General features: G+C 43.9%; 1 protein-coding gene across 1 annotated transcript in view; it reads right to left on the bottom strand.

Moving 5' to 3' along the window:
- Nucleotides 1–8,549, bottom strand: part of LOC122684783 (urea transporter 2-like) — a 33,747-nt gene extending 25,198 nt beyond the window's left edge. Inside the window, 2 exon segments of the mRNA XM_043889121.1 lie at nucleotides 8,369–8,428; nucleotides 8,430–8,549. Of these exon segments, the coding sequence (XP_043745056.1) occupies nucleotides 8,369–8,428; nucleotides 8,430–8,549 (180 nt within the window).
- Between the last annotated feature and the right edge of the window lie 11,032 nt (nucleotides 8,550–19,581).

Raw genomic sequence — 19,581 nt, 5'->3', positions numbered from 1 at the left:
AGAATGGTAAAAAAAGAATCCACTGGGAAAGGGTTAAAGCTAAAAATGAAAAAAAGAAAAAAGAAATCATAGAAGAATATTTGTAAAATAAGTGAAAATTAAAGAACACACTCCTAAATAATCCATGGATCAAAGAGGAAATCAGAGGAGAAATTAGAAAATATTTTGAGATGAATGAAAACAAAACCACAACACACCAAACTTATGGGATGAAGCTAAATCAGTGCAGAGAGTGAAATTTATAAACATAAATACCTATGTTAAAAGAAGAACTATCTCAACAAACTAACCTTTCTCTTTAAGAAATTAGAAAATAACAGCAAATTAAGCCCAAAGTGAGTGGAAGGAAGGAAGTAGTAGATTATATTGAAAATAAATGAAATAGAGAATAGAAAAACAATATAAAAATCAATGAAACTAAAAGTCAGTTCCTTGGAAAGGTCAAAGTTGACCTTTTAATTTTAACTAGTTTGACAAAGGAGAAAAAGAGAAGATTGAAGTTACTAGAATCAGAAATGGAAGAGGAGACATTACTACCAACCTTAAAGAAATGAAAAGGATTACAAAGAAGTGGGTTATAAAGAAATGAATAATGGTATTCCAATATATTAGATAACCTAGATGAACTGTATAAATTCTTGGAAAGATAAAAACTACCAAAATTGAGACAGGAAGAAATAGAAAACCTGTATTGATCCCCAAAAAGTAAAGCAACTGAATCAGTTAAAAATCAAGTCAAACCAAACTAAAATTTCCCACAAAGAAAAACCCATGTCCAGGTGGCTTCATCTGTGAATTGCACCAAATGTTTAAGGAATTAATTCTAATACCTTCTAAAAAGCAGAAAAGAAGAGAACATTTCTTAAGATAATCTATGAGATTAGTATTGTCCTGATATCAAAGCCAGACAAAGACATGACAAGAAAGAAAATATAGATCAATATACTTTATGAATATAGATGCAAAAATCCTTAACAAATACTAGCAAAACAAATCCAGTAGGATATAAAAAAGATTATGACCAAAGAGAACTCTAAGAATTTGAGACTGTTTCAACCTATAAAAACTATCAATAGATTGTTTAATAAAGAAAAACACTCACATGGTTATTCCAACAGACACAGAAAAACTATTTGAAAAATTCAACAACCTTTTCTGATAAAAGCAATGAACTAATTAGGAATATAAAGGAAGTTCCTCAACCTAATAATAAAAAAACTCAGAGCTAATATCATACTTAATAGTGAAACTGGATGCTTTCCCTCTAAGATCAGTAACAAGACAGAGATGTGTGTTCTTGTCACTGCTAATCCACATTGTACTAGAAATTTTACCCAGAATAGTTAGGTAAGAAAAAAAAAAAAAAAAAGACAAAAGGGAACCAAATTGGAAAGAAAGAATTTAAACTATCTTTATTTGAAGATATCCTTTTATACAGAAAACCTTGAGGAATCTACAAAAAAACAGATTTTATTTCTATACATTGGCAATGAACAATCCAAAAATAAAATTAAGAAGACAATTCTATCTATGTAACATGAAAAAGAATAAAATATTTTGGATTGAATGTAACAAAAGAGGTGTAAAACTGCACTCAAAATTACAAAACACCACTGAAAGAAATTAAAGACTTAAATAAAAAGAAAGATAGCTTATGCTCACCGACTGGATGACTTAATTTTGTTAAGATACAATATTCCCCAAATTGGTCTATAGATTTGACACAATCCCTATCAAAATGTCAGTTACCTTTTTATTTATTTATTTATTTACTTTTTGTGGAGATTGAAGTTTGGATCCTAAAATTTATATTTTAGGATCCTGAAATTCAAGGATCTCAGATTAGATAAAACAATCTTGAAAAAGGAGAACAAAGTTGGAGAACTCATATTTCCTGATTTCAAAACTTACTATAAAGCTCCAGTGCTCAGGGTGGTATGGTATTGCTTGAGGAATAAACATATAAATCGGATCCATAGAAATTAGAGCCCAGAAACAAACCCATATATTTATGGTCAATTGATTGTTGATAGGAATATCAAGACAATTCAATGGAGGGAGGATTATCTTCTTAGCAATGGTGCTGGGACAAGTGGATACTCACTAGTTGAAAGATTGAAATTGGATCCCTACTCAAAATCATACACAGAAAGTAACTTAAAATGAATAAAAGACTTATATGTAAGTGCTAAAACTATAAAACCATTTGATTAAAACATTGGAGTACATCTTTTGACCTTGAATAAGAAAATGGTTTCTTGGATATGACACCAAAGTATAAACAATCAAAAAAATAGATAAATTGGACTTAATCAGAATTAAAAACTTTGTGCTTCTAAGGACATTATCAAGAAAGTGAAAGGACAACCTACAGAGTGGGAAAAATAATTTGTAAATTATACATCAGGAAAGGGCCTAATATCCAGAATATAAAAAGAAAGACTACAACTCCACCATAAAAGACAAATAACATAATTTAAAAATGAGCAAAGGACATGAAAAAATATTTTTCCAAAGAAGATATACAAGTGGCCAGTAAGCACATGAAAAGATGTTCCAAAATCATTGGCCCATTGGTGGTGGTTTAGCCGCTAAGTCCTACTCTTGGCGACCCCATGGACCGTAGCCCACCAGGCTTCTCTATGGGATTTCCCAGGCGAGAATACTGGAGTGGTTTGCCATTTTCTTCTCCAGGGGATCCTCTCGACCCAGTGATTGAGCCCATGTCTCCTCCATTGCAAGCAGTCTCCTGCATTGCAGGCAGATTCTTTACCAACTGAGCCACCAGGGAAGCCCCATTTGCCATTCGGGAAATGCTAATCAAAATCACAGTGAGCTGTCCCTTCACATTTACCTAGGCTATAATAAAAAAGACAACACAGTTTGTTGAGGAGGTAGAATTGCTGATGAGAATAAACACTAATGCAGCCTTTTTGGAAAACAATTTGTCAGTTTCTTAAAATGTTGAATGTAGATTTACCATGTGACCCAGAAATACCGCTTCTAGGTACTCTTGCCTGGAGAATCCCATAAACAGTATGAAAAGCCAAAAAATATGAACCAGAAGATGAGCCCCTCAAGTTGGAAGGTGTCCAATAGGCTACTGGGGAGGAGTGGAGGGCAATTACTAATAACTCCAGAAGAATGAAGTGGCTGGGCCAAAGTAGAAGCAACACTCAGTTGTGGATGTGTCTGGTGGTGAAAGTGAAGGCTGATGCTATAAAAACAATATTTGATAAGAACCTAGCATGTTAGGTCCATGAATCAAGATAAATTGGACATGGTCAAGCAAAAGATGGCAAGAGTGAACATTGACATCTTAGGAATCAGTGAATTAAAGAATGGGAACGGGTGAGTTTAGTTCAGATGACCACTATATCTACTACTGTGGGCAAGAATCCCTTAGAAGAAATGGAGTAGCTTTCATCATCAACAAAAGAGCCCAAGATAGGTGCAACCTCAAAAATGAAAGAATGACCTCGGCCCATTTCCAAGGCAAACCATTCAACATCACAGTAATGCAAGTCTACGCCCCAACCACTGATGCCAAAGAAGCTGAATTTGACCGGTTCTATGAAGACTTACAATATCTTCTAGAACTAACACCAAAAAAAGATGTCCTTTTCATCACTGGGCTTGGAATGCAAAAGTAGGAAATCAAGAGATACTCAGAAAAACAGGCAAGTTTTGCCTTAGAGTACAAAATGAAGCAGGGCAAAGGCTAACAGAGCTTTGTCAAGAGAACGCGCTGGCCATAGCAAATACCCTTTTCCAACAATCCAAGAGATGACTTTACACATGGACATCATTAGATGGTCAATATAAACATCAGGTTGATTATGTCCTTTGCAGCCAAAGACAGAGAAGCTCTATATAGTCAGCAAAAACAAGACCTGTGGCTGACTGTGGCTCAGATCATGAGCTCTTTATTGCAGAATTCAGGCTTAAATTGAAGGAAGTAGGGAAAACCACTAGGCCATTCAGATATGATATAAATCAGTGGAGGTGACAAATAGATTCAAGGGGTTAGATTTGGTAGACAGACCACCTGAAGAACTATGGACAGAAATTCATAACATTGTCCAGTAGGCAGTGACCAAAACTGTCCAAAGAAAAAGAAATGCAAGAAGGCAAAATGGCTGTCCGAGGAGGCTTTACAAATAGCTGAGGAAAGAAGAGAAGCAAAAGGCAAGGGAGATAGGGAAAGATATACCCAACTGAATCCAGAATTCCAGAGAGTAGCAAGGAGAGATAAGGAAGCCTTCTTAAAGGAACAATGCAAAAAAAAAAAAAAAATAGAGGAAAACAATAGAATGGGAAAGACTAGAGATCATCAAGAAAATTGGAGCTATCAAGGAAGTATTTCTTGGAAGGATGGGCACCATAAAGAACAAAAATGGTAAGGACCTATTTGGTAGGGACAGAAGCAGAAGAGACTGAGAACAGGTAGCAAGAATACACAGAAGAACTATACAAAAAAAGGTCTTAATGACCTGGATAACCATGATGGTGTGGTCACTCACCTAGAGCCAGACAACCTGGAGTATGAAGTCAAGTGGGCCTTAGGAAGCATTACTAAGAACAAGGCTAGTGGAGGTGACAGAATTTCATCTGAGCTTTTTAAATGCAAAAGATGATGCTGTGAAAGTGCTGCACTCAGTGTGGCAGCAAATTTGGAAAACTCAGCAGTGGCCACAGGACTGGAAAAGGTCAGTTTTCATTCCAATCCCAAAGAAGGGCAATGCCAAAGAATGTTCAAACTACTGTACACTGTGCTCACTTCACATGCTGGCAAGGTTATGCTCAAAATCCTTCAAACTAGGCTTCAGCAGTATGTGAACTGAGAATTTCCAGATGTATCAGCTGGATTTAGAAAAGGCAGAGGAACCAGGTATCAAATTGCCAACATTCGGTGGATCATGGAGAAAGCAAGGGAGTTCCAGAAAAACTTCTACTTGTGCTTTGTTGACTACACAATAGCCTTTGACTGTGTGGATCACAACAAACTGTGGAAAATTCTTAAAGTGATGAGAGTACAGGACCACCTTACCTGTCTCCTGAGAAACCTGTATGTGTATCAAGAAGCAACAGTTAGAATCAGACATGGGAAACTGACTTGTTCAAAATTGGGAAAGGAGTATGACACGGTTGTATGCTGTCACCCTGATTATTTACCTTATATGCAGATTATATTATGTAAAATGCTAGGCTGGATGAATCACAAACTGGAATCGAGATTGCCAGGAGAATTATCAACAACTTCAGATTTGCAGATGATACTACTCTAATGGCAGAAAATGAAGAAGAACTAAAGAACCTCTTGATGAGAGTGACAAAGGAGAGTGAAAAAAGCTGGATTTATGCCAGTATGGTACTGGCACAAAGACAGAAATATAGATCAATGGAACAGAATAGAAAGCCCAGAGATAAATCCATGAACCTATGGACACCTTATCTTTGACAAAGAAGGCAAGGATATACAATGGAAAAAAGACAACCTCTTTAACAAGTGGTGCTGGGAAAACTGGTCAATCACTTGTAAAAGAATGAAACTAGAACACTTTCTAACACCATACACAAAAATAAACTCAAAATGGATTAAAGATCTAAATGTAAGACCAGAAACTATAAAACTCCTAGAGGAGAACATAGGCAAAACACTCTCCGACATAAATCACAGCAGGATCCTCTATGACCCACCTCCCAGAATATTGGAAATAAAAGCAAAAATAAACAAATGGGACCTAATGAAACTTAAAAGCTTTTGCACTACAAAGGAAACTATAAGTAAGGTGAAAAGACAGCCCTCAGATTGGGAGAAAATAATAGCAAACAAAGAAACAGACAAAGGATTAATCTCAAAAATATACAAGCAACTCCTGAAGCTCAATTCCAGAAAAATAAATGACCCAATCCAAAAATGGGCCAGAGAACTAAACAGATATTTCTCCAAAGAAGACATACAGATGGCTAACAAACACATGAAAAGATGCTCAACATCACTCATTGTCAGAGAAATGCAAATCAAAACCACAATGAGGTACCATTACACGCCAGTCAGGATGGCTGCTATCCAAAAGTCTACAAGCAATAAATGCTGGAGAGGGTGTGGAGAAAAGGGAACCCTCTTACACTGTTGGTGGGAATGCAAACTAGTACAGCCACTATGGAAAACAGTATGGAGATTCCTTAAAAAACTGGAAATAGAACTGCCATATGACCTAGCAATCCCACTTCTGGGCATACACACTGAGGAAACCAGATCTGAAAGAGACACGTGTACCCCAATGTTCATCGCAGCACTGTTTATAATAGCCAGGACATGGAAGCAACCTAGATGCCCATTAGCAGATGAATGGATAAGGAAGCTGTGGTACATATACAGCATGGAATATTACTCAGCCATTAAAAAGAATTCATTTGAATCAGTTCTAATGAGATGGATGAAACTGGAGCCCATTATACAGAGTGAAGTAAGCCAGAAAGATAAAGAACATTATAGCATACTAACACATATATATGGAATTTAGAAAGATGGTAACGATAACCCTATATGCAAAACAGAAAAAGAGACACAGAAGTACAGAACAGACTTTTGAACTCTGTGGGAGAAGGTGAGGGTGGGATGTTTCAAAAGAACAGCATGTATATTATCTATGGTGAAACAGATCATCAGCCCAGGTGGGATGCATGAGACAAGTGCTCGGGCCTGGTGCACTGGGAAGACCCAGAGGAATTGGGTGGAGAGGGAGGTGGGAGGGGGGTTCGGGATGGGGAATACGTGTAACTCTATGGCTGATTCATATCAATGTATGACAAAATCCACTGAAATGTTGTGAAGTAATTAGCCTCCAACTAATAAAAAAAAAAAGAAAAAAAAAAAAAAAGAAAAAAGCTGGATTTAAATGACATTAAAAAAGCTAAGGTCATGGCATCTGGTCCCATCACTTCATGGCAAATAGAAGGTGGAAAAATGGAAACAGTGACCAATTTCATTTTCTTGGGCTCCAAAATCATTGCAGATGGTGACTGCAGCTGTGAAATTAAAAGATGGTTATTCCTTCGAAGGAAAGCTATGACAAACCTAGACAGCATATTAAAAAGCAGAGACATCACTTTGCTGACCAAGATGTGTACAGTCAAAGCTATGGTTTTTCCTGTAATCATGTAAGGATATGAGAACTGGACCACAGAGAAGACTGAGTGCTGAAGAACTGATGCTTTTGAAATGTGGTGCTTGAGAAGACTCTTGAGAGTCCTTTGGACTGCAAGGAGATCAAACCAGTCAATCCCAAAGGAAATAAACCATGAATATTCATGGGAAAGACTGATGCTGAAGCTGAAGCTCCAGTACTTTGAGATGAGTCAGTTCATCTGATGTGAAGAACTGACTCTTTGGAAAAGACCCAGATTCTGGGAAAGATTGAAGGCAAAAGGAGAAAGGGGTGGTAGCAGATGAAATGGTTAGATAGTATCATCAACTCAGTGCTCATGAATTTGAGCAAACTCCTGGAGTTAGTGAAGGACAGAGGAACCTGGCATGCTAAGTCCATGGGGTTGCAAAGAGCTGGACATGACTTAAGGACTGAACAACAACAGCAAATACAATGAAATATTATTTGGCCATAAAAGGAATGATTACTGAAATAACCCAAAATATTATGCTAAATGAAAGGAACCAATCATGAAAGGCATATATTATATGATTCCATTTATATGAAATGTACAGAATGGGCAATTCTATAAATCCAGAAAGTAGATTGGTGGTTTTGCCAGGGGCTGGGAGGTGGGGAAGATGAAAGGAGGGCTGATTGTTAAGGACTATGGACTTTCTTTTTGAGGTGATAAAAATGTTCGGGAATTAGATAATAGTGATGCGTGCACAACCATGTAAATATGTGAAAAACGAGTGTATTGTATACTTTAAAGAGGTGAATTTTATGGTACCTGAATTACATCTCATTAAGAACCTTAACAGTCTTGGGTCCTTGTCCACTGAGTTGGTAGCTACCCATGCTGCCTTGATGATGCTGGGTCCAATGAATACTAACGGCCTGCTTTGAAAGCAGGCTTCCTTTTGGAGACATTAGGGTAATTCATGGAGCAGATATAACAGGAAAGATTTGGGGGACAGGTTGGAAGACTTGTAAGTGTGTATAGAGTATGCATTCTCTACTTGTGCTTAAAATCATGTCACACACAGAGTTACATTTTCTATCTAAGGTCAGGAAGGATTGATTGTGGATGTGAGCTGTATTTGGTGGGGGAGAATCTCCCCCAGTGTGACAGTTATAGGCATTAGGTCACACATGCTCCACCCTTCCTCCCACCCCCACCTGGAAAACATCCTGGGAAGGACATTCCTTACCTTTTCTTCAGGCATTTCTAGAAGAGGTAGGGCTGGGTGTGCATCCTGGGAGTTGGGGGGGACAGCTTGGGCTGGGAAACTCCAACTCATAGAGTTTGTATCTGCTGGAAAGAGGCTCTGCCAGGAGAGGGCTGCTGTGAGTGTGAGCATCAGACATCTCTTTCAGGCTTTGGCTGCTCATTGGTCATGCAACTGGTAAAAGGAAAGGGAAAGAACAAGTGAGTCAGGATGGAGCCCTAGGGACTTGGCTGAGGCTGGATGGGGGCCCCAGGAGGCCTGAGGTCTATTCTGACACAAGGGACCTACTGTTCCAGTCACTTGTGCTACCAGAGGGGCCTGGAGCCATTCATCCACCAACATGACCTATACCGTTCAAAATCCACCCATTCTTCCAAGTCCAGAAGAAAGTCCATTTCTGCTGTGCAGGTTTCCCTGACCACTCAGTAGGAATAGATCTCTTTTTTTCTGGTCACTAAAATATTTTTCCTCTATCTTTCATATTGCCGATGGTACTGTTTTATTGCAGTAATTAGTTGCACATGCATTTTCCCCTTTACGTACATGTAGATCTGGGTTTCCAGTTGAGGAGGGCTCTAGGTTCATTTTCTTGGTTGCCATGAAGCCTATATTGGTGTCTGTTGGCCTGCAGAGCCCTTCTCTCCCCTCTGCCCTCAATGCCCTTTCCAGCTTCTATTTCCTGCCCCTCCCCAGGAGCAGTGAGCGGCTCTTGTGTGACCCACTGGAGGTTGTGTGCACTGATTCTTCCTCCACGTGAGACACCTTTTCCTTTCATCACTGGGCCAGGGCTTATGCCAGGGCTTGGTTTTGGAACAACCTCTGCCCAATGTCTTCAGTTTCCACTTTAGTCTGGCTGTGTCATGGAAGTTATACTTCTTTCCTCCTTGCTTCCGCCATTCTGTTTTGGTCTCTTCTTCTAGCTCAGTTATGTCTTATTTGAATTTATTGTTTCTTTGGGGGATGGTTTTGGGTCTGCACGGAGTTGTATCTCAGTATAATCTAAAGTTTTCCTCATTGGTCCCTGCTGCCATGGCTTTATCTCCCATCTATGTACCTATGGCCCCCAAATCTAACATTTGCAGCCTAGCTTTGAGAACTGGATTCGCAGATTTAATTCTTTACTTCACAGAAGCTTAGACTTAATACACTGAGACAATTCCTAATGTTCCTTCCTGAGTCCTGACTTCCTCTCTCCAAGGGGCCCATCCCAGGAAAAGTCCCCCTTCCAAGTTTCTTCTTTAGACAACTCAGGAGTCAAACTCCATACTCCCTTCTCCTCCACTCTCCAATCCAAAACTATCTCTAAAATACACCTTGATGTCCAGTATCACCATTGAGTTACCATCTCCTCTTGCCACTTCTTCAAATAACTGCCAATTGCTTACTCCCACTTCTCTGATTTCTCCTCCAGGCTATGCCCCACAGCAGTCAAATTCATCATATTAACATTCAAGTCCACTCATGTTTCCTGCTTAAATCCCTCCAATGGCTACAGATGGAAAACCACATCTTTAACATGGTGCTCAAGCTCTATATCACTGACTTCCACTGTGCTTTAGCCTGTCCTGTGCTTCTCCTAGCTCTCATTTCTGGACCCCACAGTGGCCTCCATTTAGTGCTTTTTACCTCAGAGTCTCTGCAAATGCTGGTCCATTTGCCTGGAAGGCTTCTCTCTAGCCCTTTACCCGGATAACTCCTGCTCTTCCCTCAGTCTTTGTCTTAATTGTCACCTGTTGGACAAGCCTTCTCTGATGGTCTGCTGTCACATGTTCTCATGGGACCCAGTATTTTTCCTTATGCTGCTGTATCTCCTAGCTCCTAGCACAGAGCCGGGCACATAGTAGGTGTCCAATAAATAGTCAGTGAAGCAGAAAGAGGGAAGGAAGAAAAGGAAGAGGAAAGGATGGAAGGCCACAGGTAACTGCTAGAGTGGGGTAACTTTATAAATCACTGTGGGTCTCAGGTCTTGAGAACTTGAGTGGCCACCCACTAGTCCTGCACTTCAAGGCAGAACTGTGGAACTCTGCCCTGTCCTCATTCCCAGGAATAGCTCATTTAAACCATGGCTGGTTTTTAGCATTGGTCTGCAAATATCATTCATATACAACCAACTCTTCTTTCTGGTGCTTCCATGGCTCAGGAAGAGGCCTTTCCTTCCTGACTGCAGGTGGAATTTCAGTGAGTTTCAGACGGCCCTGGACGGGGCACGCTGGAAAGGTTTAGGAGAGCGGAAGCCCGCAAGCCAGAGAATCTGTCCCTTCCCAATGCACTCTCTCCCTCTGGTGACCAAGAGGTGACACAACATGGTATGAATCCTTCCAAGTCATCCAGATGAGAAGTGAGGGGCGATATCTAGACACGTGATCTTCATGACACTATATACCTGGATTTACTAGAAATGTTCTGGAAAGAACTTGTGCTAAATTCAGTGTCTGTAAATTACATTAAAAATCCAGTTGAAAATTACTTTCTTTCCCAAACATATTTCACTGAATCTAAGATATTATCAACTGAACATTCTGTTATTATTTTGTGTCTTACCATGAAAGAAGAAAATGCTGCCAATTAAAATTGTAAGATGCACTCTGATTTAATAAATGTTAAAATATGAGAAAGATGTGTATTTTATAATCAAGGACATATGACAAAAGTCATAGTGATGCAACTCAAGTAGACCGGAATAGGAATTATTTTCTAACTATGGGACGTCAAACATTTATATATTTTTTGATGGAGAATGTGTGTATACATCATGAGACCTTGAAGAACAGGGCCTGTTACTGTGTTGATTTCTGCATTTGCATTGCTCAGCAGAAAGCATGACACATAATAAACCCTCAATGTAAGTTTAATAATTATGGAAAGAATGAATAATTACACAATGGAAGTACTCTCCAGAGTCTTTCCAAAAAGGCTCTATCTTCTCTTCTTTTGAGTGTCTCAAGTGCAGTTAATATTCCCAATTACAGATGGAGAAGTCAAGGCCCAGAAATGCAGACCAAGTCTCACATGGATGTAGCTCTCTGCACTTTCTGAAGCAAGCTTGCTGCCTTGGGATGGCTGCAGGGAGCAGAGACCTAGGGAAACCGGCAGCTTGCTACAGAGTCAAGATTAGACCCAGTTTCCCACCCTGGGCTCCTTCTGTTACTCCAACTGCCTTGTAGGGCACAGCTGGGGGAGGCAGAGAAGGGGGGCCACCCTTCAGCCTGGGGCCAGGCCCTCAGCCCAGTGTCCTATTTCATAAGCCCACATAACCTCAGCAGGAACAACGTGATTGCATCTCCTCCGGGGAACACAGCGTTCCTTTGCCATGGGAATGTTTATCCTACTCAAATGGGGGAATTTTGGCTTTGGGGTAGGGGCGAGACATGCAGCAAAAAAAGTCTTGTAAAGAGAAGGTCAGTGTTTGGAAAGAGCACAGGCTTCGGAGGCTGAGATGCCCAACTTCACTCTCTTCTCTGCCACGAGGTGCGGTGTGGGCCTCTGCTTCTCCCCCTTTAAAGGGTTCTTAGGACAGTGAAACTGCTGATTTGGTTCTTGGAGCATAGTAGGCACTCGGTGATTTTTCAGTTTCCTCTCTTCCTGTGCTCCCAAGCTGAAGGGAAAGATGGCTAAAGCAACCCGATGAAGTGCAAGCTGGCTGGTCTGAAACAGAGCGTCTTTCAGAAGTTTCCATAAGGCGTCGGCCACTTGTTAAACCTGGACGGGGAAATGGCTGCCTGAGCCACGTCCCGTCTGAAGGCGGCAGGCCTCAGAGCCCATTCCCAGCTCCGCTCTGAGCCAGTCCATTAAACCTGCTTCCAAGAACACATAATTATCTGCTTGGCGTGAGAACGCTCTCCTTGGCTGCCTGTACCTCCTCCTCTCCCTCAGAAATGTGGACACAAAGGGCTGTTTGCATTGGCCTCCTATTTCTCCCGAAAGCTGGACTCTCCAAGTGTTCCCGCAAGGGGGCTCCCCCCACAGACTGGGCCCTCACCCCTCGTTGTGAAGATGCTCCCTGTTGAATACCTACTGTGTGCCCCTGGGCTTCCCAGAGAGGGCACGGAGCTGCAGAGACAGGGAGAGAGGGAACAGACTGTCCATGTGGGGGCAAAGTGGCGGGGTGCGGGGCAGCGTGGGCACAGGGGCTGCTGGTGGAGCCCAGGGCAGTCCCCCAACCTCCCACCGCTGGCGGAGACCAGCCCAGGCGTTCATGTCAGGACTTGGTTGAACCAGCAAGAGGGAGGTGAACACTCCAGCCAAGGAAATGCCTGAAAACAATACACACCTGGTTTGTGCCAGGAAACCCCCATTGTGGGCCCTGCTGGAGCAGGGGGCTGCCCGCAAGGAAAGGCGAAGCTGGGTGTTAGAAGCTAGACTGCGAAGAGTCCTTAGTCCATATATTTGGACCCAAGTTCCCTTCCCAACATAGAAAACATGGCGCCCACTCTCTTGTCCTGAGTTTGAAATTCTTCTGGCTCTTTTCTCTAAGAGACGGTTTCTGGTAGCAATGCAAGAACACGCCCCTGCCCAGTGGGAAGGGGCTGCACCCTCCCTGGCACATTCCTGCAGTTGGGAGAAGAGCCTGCAGCTGGGGTGGAGGGGGGAGCTTCTTGAGTTTTTGATGTGAATCAGTGCACAGTCCAAGAGCCCCCTCCCCGAGACCTGTTGGGTTTAAATCTGGGGTGACCTTGTCGTTGGGGGGGGGTGAACATCAAATGGTCTTACATCATCTTTCACCCAACTGAGTTACTGAGGTTGCAGAGTTCTGGAGAAGGAGAAATGATTAGTAGATTTCATTTATTGACTTGATTAATTTTTCCTAAGGCTTTGCAATTGATGTAATTATGGAAAAGGAGAGTTTCCATAAATTTTTAGAACCTTAGGAACTAAAGGTACATCCTAATGCTTCTCTCAAACAATGAAGGAGCTGAGTGCCTCTGACTGTTGGCAGGGGTCCCATGGCCCTGTGAGGTGGGCTGTTCTGACTGTGAACAGCTCTGATTACCAGAAACCCTTGGACACATGGAGTTGACATCAAGCCCCCTGGGTTTTACCCGTCATGGGTTCCAGTTCTGTCCATACTGTGGGCATGGACACATGCCCTTCCTGTCTCACATGAGTGCACTTCAGATGTTGATTCCAAGCCTTCCTTTCTCTGGGATGGACCTCTGGAGCTTCCTTCGGTTTGGTTCACCAGTCAAGGCCCCAGACTCTCTGCTGTTCTGATTCAGTGAGAGGGACCAAAGGCAGGGATGTTACTCATCCTTGCTGAGTCCAGCTGGTTCCTGGGCCAGGGGCTCCGGGGTGATCCCTGAGCCAGTGGATAGCTGCTGAAAGGAAGAAATCAGCTGTGCAGGGCTCAGTGGACGCGGGAATGGGGACAGGATAGGCCCATAGGCTGGTGGATCATCCCCAGGGAGACCAGGGAGGGGATAAAGCCAGAAGAGGCCTGGTCTCTAGACAGATAAGCTGGGGAAGCGGGGAAGGGGCCTGGCCAGCTGCAGGGCCAAGGTGAGAGGTACCGCTCTCAGGGCCGATTGTGTAAGAGGTTGGCTGAGCCCTCTCTCTTGTCAGGGGTGGCCCAGAGCTTTTCTTGGCAGCTCCAGCCCAGTGAGTCTGATGTGGGCTCAGAGGAGCCTGACTCACTGGGGCCAGAGGGTCAGGCCGGGTGGACGGGAGTCAGGAGACACAGCTTCTCTGGGCCCTCTGCAGACTGTCTGGGGTTAGATGGCTGTTGGCCAGCGTGCCGGGGGGCTGCATCTTTCTAGGCTCTTCTGCAGGGCCAAGCCTGGAGCCTGCAGCTGGGAATTTAACCAGGGCCCTCTGCTGGAAGTCTCAAGACTCTATGTGGGGCAGAGGTAAGAGAGCAGACTTTTGATCTCTTCCTTAGATATTAGCTTGTGTTTGGAAGGACATTCAGAGGGGCTCACCACACCCTTCTCAGTTGACACTTTTCAAGTGGGATGACCCTTCCATGTGCCAGGTATGGAACTCCTGCCTCACCATGCCAACAGCAGTGATTACCAGGCCATCATCATTCCCTTCGAGGGCCTCTGTCTATGTCTGTCTATTCTCTCCCTCTGGGCGAGGCCAGCTCCGCACTGGTGCTGGACAAAGGACCTTAAAACACTAGGTCACGCCACAGCTCAAGAAGCAGGTCTGGGTGTCTCATTACCTCTGAACGTGACCCTCTGGGCCTGGGAGTGATGGGGGCCCAGCGTACAGGCCAGCACGTTGCTCTGGATGTCTGGGTAGGAAATAGCTGTATATTTAAGCAAGCATGGCTTAGAAAAGAGTACAGTGCCAAATTTTTACTTTAAAAAAAAAAAACATTTCTAAGTCTGTAGCAACCTAAAGGCTGCTTTAGGTGTGTCCACCTGGGAGGAGGTATCGTGCGCCCCCCTTATGTGGGGCTTCTTGGGGGAAACGTTGAGCAACACTGAAGGTGGCACCTGTCCTTACTCCCCACGGCTCAGCCTCAGGGCTGGACCTGAGCACATGCTCCTGTCCTGGGGGAGGTCTCCGCCAGCCCCATGGCCTCCTTGGGCTCGATTCTATGGCACTTGTGTTGTTCTCCATTATCCGCCCTGATCCTGCCCTGAGCTTGGCTATGTCATCACCATTGTGCCTTCCTGACCATCCAGAGGCACTTTTCACCTGTGTGGTGGTTGGGATCTGTTTCACAGCATAAGAATTACACACGTCTCTTTCACACACACACACACACACACACACACACACAGCATTCACACTATGAACCCTACCAATTCTGCACTGTAAACCTTCATGCACACAGTATTTCATACTTGACAGAGCACTTTCCTGATGATCACTGCATTTGTTTCCTCAAACGATCCTACAGTGTGGGGAGAGTGGTAGAGTGGTGTATTCTTCTCACCACAGGTCCAGGGCAGTGTTGGTCGCTGTTTGAAGTCACATGGGGTGGACACAGGAGCCGGGGCTGACCCTGCCCCCTAATGCCCAGACCTGGGTTCTTCCTGCATCACTGACACCCCTGCTGTGGGCCCTGGACTGACAAGCCCTGGACTCTTCTCTAAGGATGGCCCTCGGCCCCCAGGCAGAGACCGGGGGCCTGTACACGGTTTAGGTTTTTGGTCTTTGGATGCAGTGTGTACAAACACACGCTTCCTTTCAGGCTGGACCACCATGTGAGCTGGCGCTCTGTGTAACCAGGGTGGCATGTAGCCTGGTCCATCCTTGTGGCAGGGAGAGAGTTCTGTACTTGAGCTCTCCAAAGAGCTTCATTTGGCATGTCCGTAAGGCCCTTGAGCTACCCGCTTTCTTTTCAACAAAACTTGATCATTTTCTTTCCTGCACGGATGTTTGTTTTCTAAAAGCAACACCGATTAGAGTGGGGAGTCAGGCTGTCCCTGGGAGGTTGCAGAAGCTAGGAGAGATCCCATCAGGTGCTGTCCTTGGAGGCTCGTAACTCAGGTAAAACAGAGTTAGGTGAATAATGAAGGCCTCTGTGGACAGAGTGGAGGGGTGTAGAATGGGGTGAGGGGTGCTGATAAGAGGGGGCGGGGAGTCAGTTAATGGGTCATTCTTAAGCATCAGCTGAAGGACCAACTGGGCTGGATTCTCCCAGGGCAGCCTCCTGCCTGTCCATCCTGTGACTTCAGACAGTGCTTCTCAGCGTGCAGTAATGTGCTTAGGAGTTGGCTTTCCCTCAGTCTCCCAGTCTTCAAAATTAGCTTCACATAAGCCATTTTCTGCACATGATGAACCCAAGCCACTGTTTTCAGCTGGTTTGGTGGGAACTAAGTAGGGAAGAGTTGTTTTCAAAGCACCTGCCCTTTCCCTTCAGCCAGACATGAATTCTCCTTCCTTTAAACCCTGAGAGCAGAGATCCTCAACCTTGACAGCACATGATCATCATCTTCCTCTAGGGAGCTTTAAAAATGCTGCTGTCTGGCCTTCTTCTCCAGAGATTCTGACTTGAGTGGTCTGGAGGCGCAGCGTGCGATGCTTCAAAACTCCCCAGGGTTACTGACTTGTAGGGCAGATGGAGACGTGCTGACCTAGGTCTCTGTGTCTGTCCTTGTTGTCTGGTCAAAGTGAGTGATGAGCATCAGCTCCAGTTCTAAATGCAGGAGCTCAGCCCCACCTGCAGAAGCAGAATCTGCACTTGAACAAGAGCCCCAGGACTGCTCTTTCAGGTCTGAGGGGCACAGATGTAGGGGTCTCACCTGGGCATGGTGGCAGAGGGCCTGGAAAAGATCTTCATTCATTTCAGAACCTCTGTTTAGTGGTCCAAGCATTCAGCAAACAAGCAAAACCAGATAGATATAGGAACAGCAAAACCAAATCAAAACAGAGGTTATTTAGAGTTAAATGTAATCTGCGTCCTCTGTCTCCAGATGAAAGGACACGTCAAACACCCCAGTCTTTTCCAGTGTGTGTGTGTCTTGACCTGAGACGCTAAGTCCCTGCTTCCCAAATGCAATCTGCACCGGTCATAGCAACAGCCTACTCCTGAGGAAGCGAGTTATGGGGCGGCACGATTTCAGAAATAAACATGTACTGCCTATGGAAACAGAGGCTCATTCAGTTGTTGGAATATTGAAATCCAATGCTCACCTTGCCTTGTAAATCTATATGAGAGCCATAAAGAGGGGAGATACAGAGGGGCTGTTGATTTGCCCAGTGCTAAAGAGAACAGAAGCGTGGCCCCACACCGGGATGAGTGGAAGGTAGGGGGCTTTGGTGGTGGTGTCCTCATGCAGCCTTGCCAGAAGCTTCAGTGGGGGCTGAAGGCAGCAGGAGGCACCAGGGAAGACCCTTGGGGGATCAAGTGATTAGTGGGACTCTCAGAGAGGAGAGGACAGAGAGACCCCCATCTGATGTGGAAAGGGACATTTCGTGGAGATAGTAAGAAGAGAAATACTGTTGGGATGGGCAGAGGGGAAGGCAAGAGTGGAAGGATTGGAGAATTCCAGACACAAGGAAAAAGATGAAGAGGAGAAAAAGTGTGCCTGAGGACAGGACAGAAGAGAAAGTGAAGTCACTGTGCAATAGATGCTGACACGCTGCTCCTAGAGGAAAGGCCGAGGAGGCAGGCAGACCGCCGGGGCGAGGCCGATAGACGCCCCGGAGCCAGTTGTCTCTGCTCTGAAGGGACAGTGACCTTCACACTGTCACCCCCGGCATGGCTTCCTTCCTCCTCCCACTTCCACGAGTCGAGTGAAGGACAGAGGAGAGGAATTGAGCACTTCTCTTCATTGGCCTATGTGTGGCTCCTGGCGTATCATCTGAACTCAGAAATGGCCCCTGGGCCAGCTATCTAAGAAGGAAAACCAGAGCTTAACAATTCCAGCTTCATTCTGCCCTTGCTCCCCGCTCATGACTAATAGGACTGACAAAACGAGCTTTCTTCAGATGCCCAAAGAAGTCACTTGGGGTTGCCTCAGTTGAGTGACAAGGAATGTGTGCATTTGGAAGTGGCTGAACACATTTGCCAAGATGCTTGTCCTCTGACCCCCTGAGGCTTGACTGAGGTAATGGGAGAGCTAAGTTGGCTATATTTAAACGGCCAAAAAATCTGAAGAGATGGAATTTGTCTGGACATCACTGGAAAGTAGACTGAGCTTGTTGTGAAATCTCCGAAGATGTATTTTCTCTTGAGTATCTGAGAGGAGGGGTGAGGGCTGATGAGCAAGTTGCACTGGGACGGAACAAAAAGTGCATGGAATCTGGAGCTCAGCCATACTCCAGCTCTGCCACTCACCGTGGTGCCACGTCGGACCCAGTCCACCCTCACGGTGAAGCAGGATGTCGGTGACCGCCTTGCAAGGCCATGTGCCGAGGGCCTAGTGCACTGCCCGGCACTTGGTAGGTGTCAACCATTGTCAGTTCCTACCTCCCTTCACCCACATGTCCTGGGGTTGTCCACAAATTCTAAAGACTCCAACCACCAGGGGTTTTAAGAGAGTGGATTAGATAATGTAAATATTTAGAAATGTTAATCTTTCAAAATTTCTCTGTAGCAAGTCTTATAGTGAATACTGTTCTTCCATTTGAAAGTGTTTGTTGAGCACCTACTATGGACCAGTCACTGGAGATTCAACAGTGAGTGAGAAACAGCCCTTCTTGTCTTAATGGAAACCAGAAGATAACCTGTAAAGGCCCAGGGATGGGACTGTCTGGTTGCTACGAGGGCAGGGTAGGTGATGGAGGTGGCCTCAGTGATGAGAGGCATCACTAGAATGTTTTGGAGAAAAACTGGGGAGGCTAAAAGTCCTTCAATATTCAGGACGAGCCTATAGACAAGGGGTTGTGCCAATCAAATGCTCAGTGAGAAACTATCGTAGACCAAGGGTGAAAAAAGTCATGGAAGCCAGAAACTTGTCTGTCAGTAGAAATATTTTTAATATCATCATTTCCCTAACATCAACTTTTAAGAGACCTTTGAATTGGGTGTTAAGGGATCTCATAGCCTGTTTTCTTTTGTTTTTCAGGTTTTCTAGGCACTTCTCTTTTCTCCTAGGGCTTTTCCTTCTACATGATGATTGTGTTCATTTTTTGGTAATGTTCCTGATTCCTTCATGCACAAAACTCATGCAACCAACTGTGAGTTAAGAAGTGGGATTTACGCAGGATTCTAGGCTTCCACAGACCCCCTTGATCAGCGATTTGCCTCTACAAGGGGTCTAGCTTTGATTAGCAGTGCACAGGAGGATCACTAATTTGGGATAAGACAAAATGGCTCACTGGGGATCTGAACCCACTGTCTTTGGTAGCATTATGTCTACACTCTCACTAGGCTGAGAGTTAGGAAAATGCCTCTAAAACCTGATGACCCATCTATAACATCTTCAAGGGATTCTGAAGTTTTAAGGTATGCACATTTTGGGATATACACATTAAAAATAAGTTGACAATATAGCCTGCCCAATAATCATATTCTTTTAATTTAAGCCCCTCTTTATCATGTCCACAAAATCATATATACTCATTGTGGAAACTTCAACTATTGATGAGTACAAGAAGAGAGCAAATACTTATTCCATTGTGCAGATGCAGAAAAGGTCATCATAAACATTGGGGAACTATCCTTCAAACAACTCTTATGTTCACAAGTAGCCAGACAAATGGACAGACAGAATAATTTTCTAGAAATAGGATCATGCCTTACAAGCTATTTTTTAAAGTTAAAAGTATTTATGGTACCTCATTGAGGTTTTGATTTG

The sequence above is a fragment of the Cervus elaphus genome, chromosome 27 (assembly GCF_910594005.1).
Source record: "Cervus elaphus chromosome 27, mCerEla1.1, whole genome shotgun sequence".
In the NCBI taxonomy this organism is placed as follows: Eukaryota; Metazoa; Chordata; class Mammalia; order Artiodactyla; family Cervidae; genus Cervus; species Cervus elaphus.
This window is presented reverse-complemented; position numbering and strand designations above follow the sequence as displayed.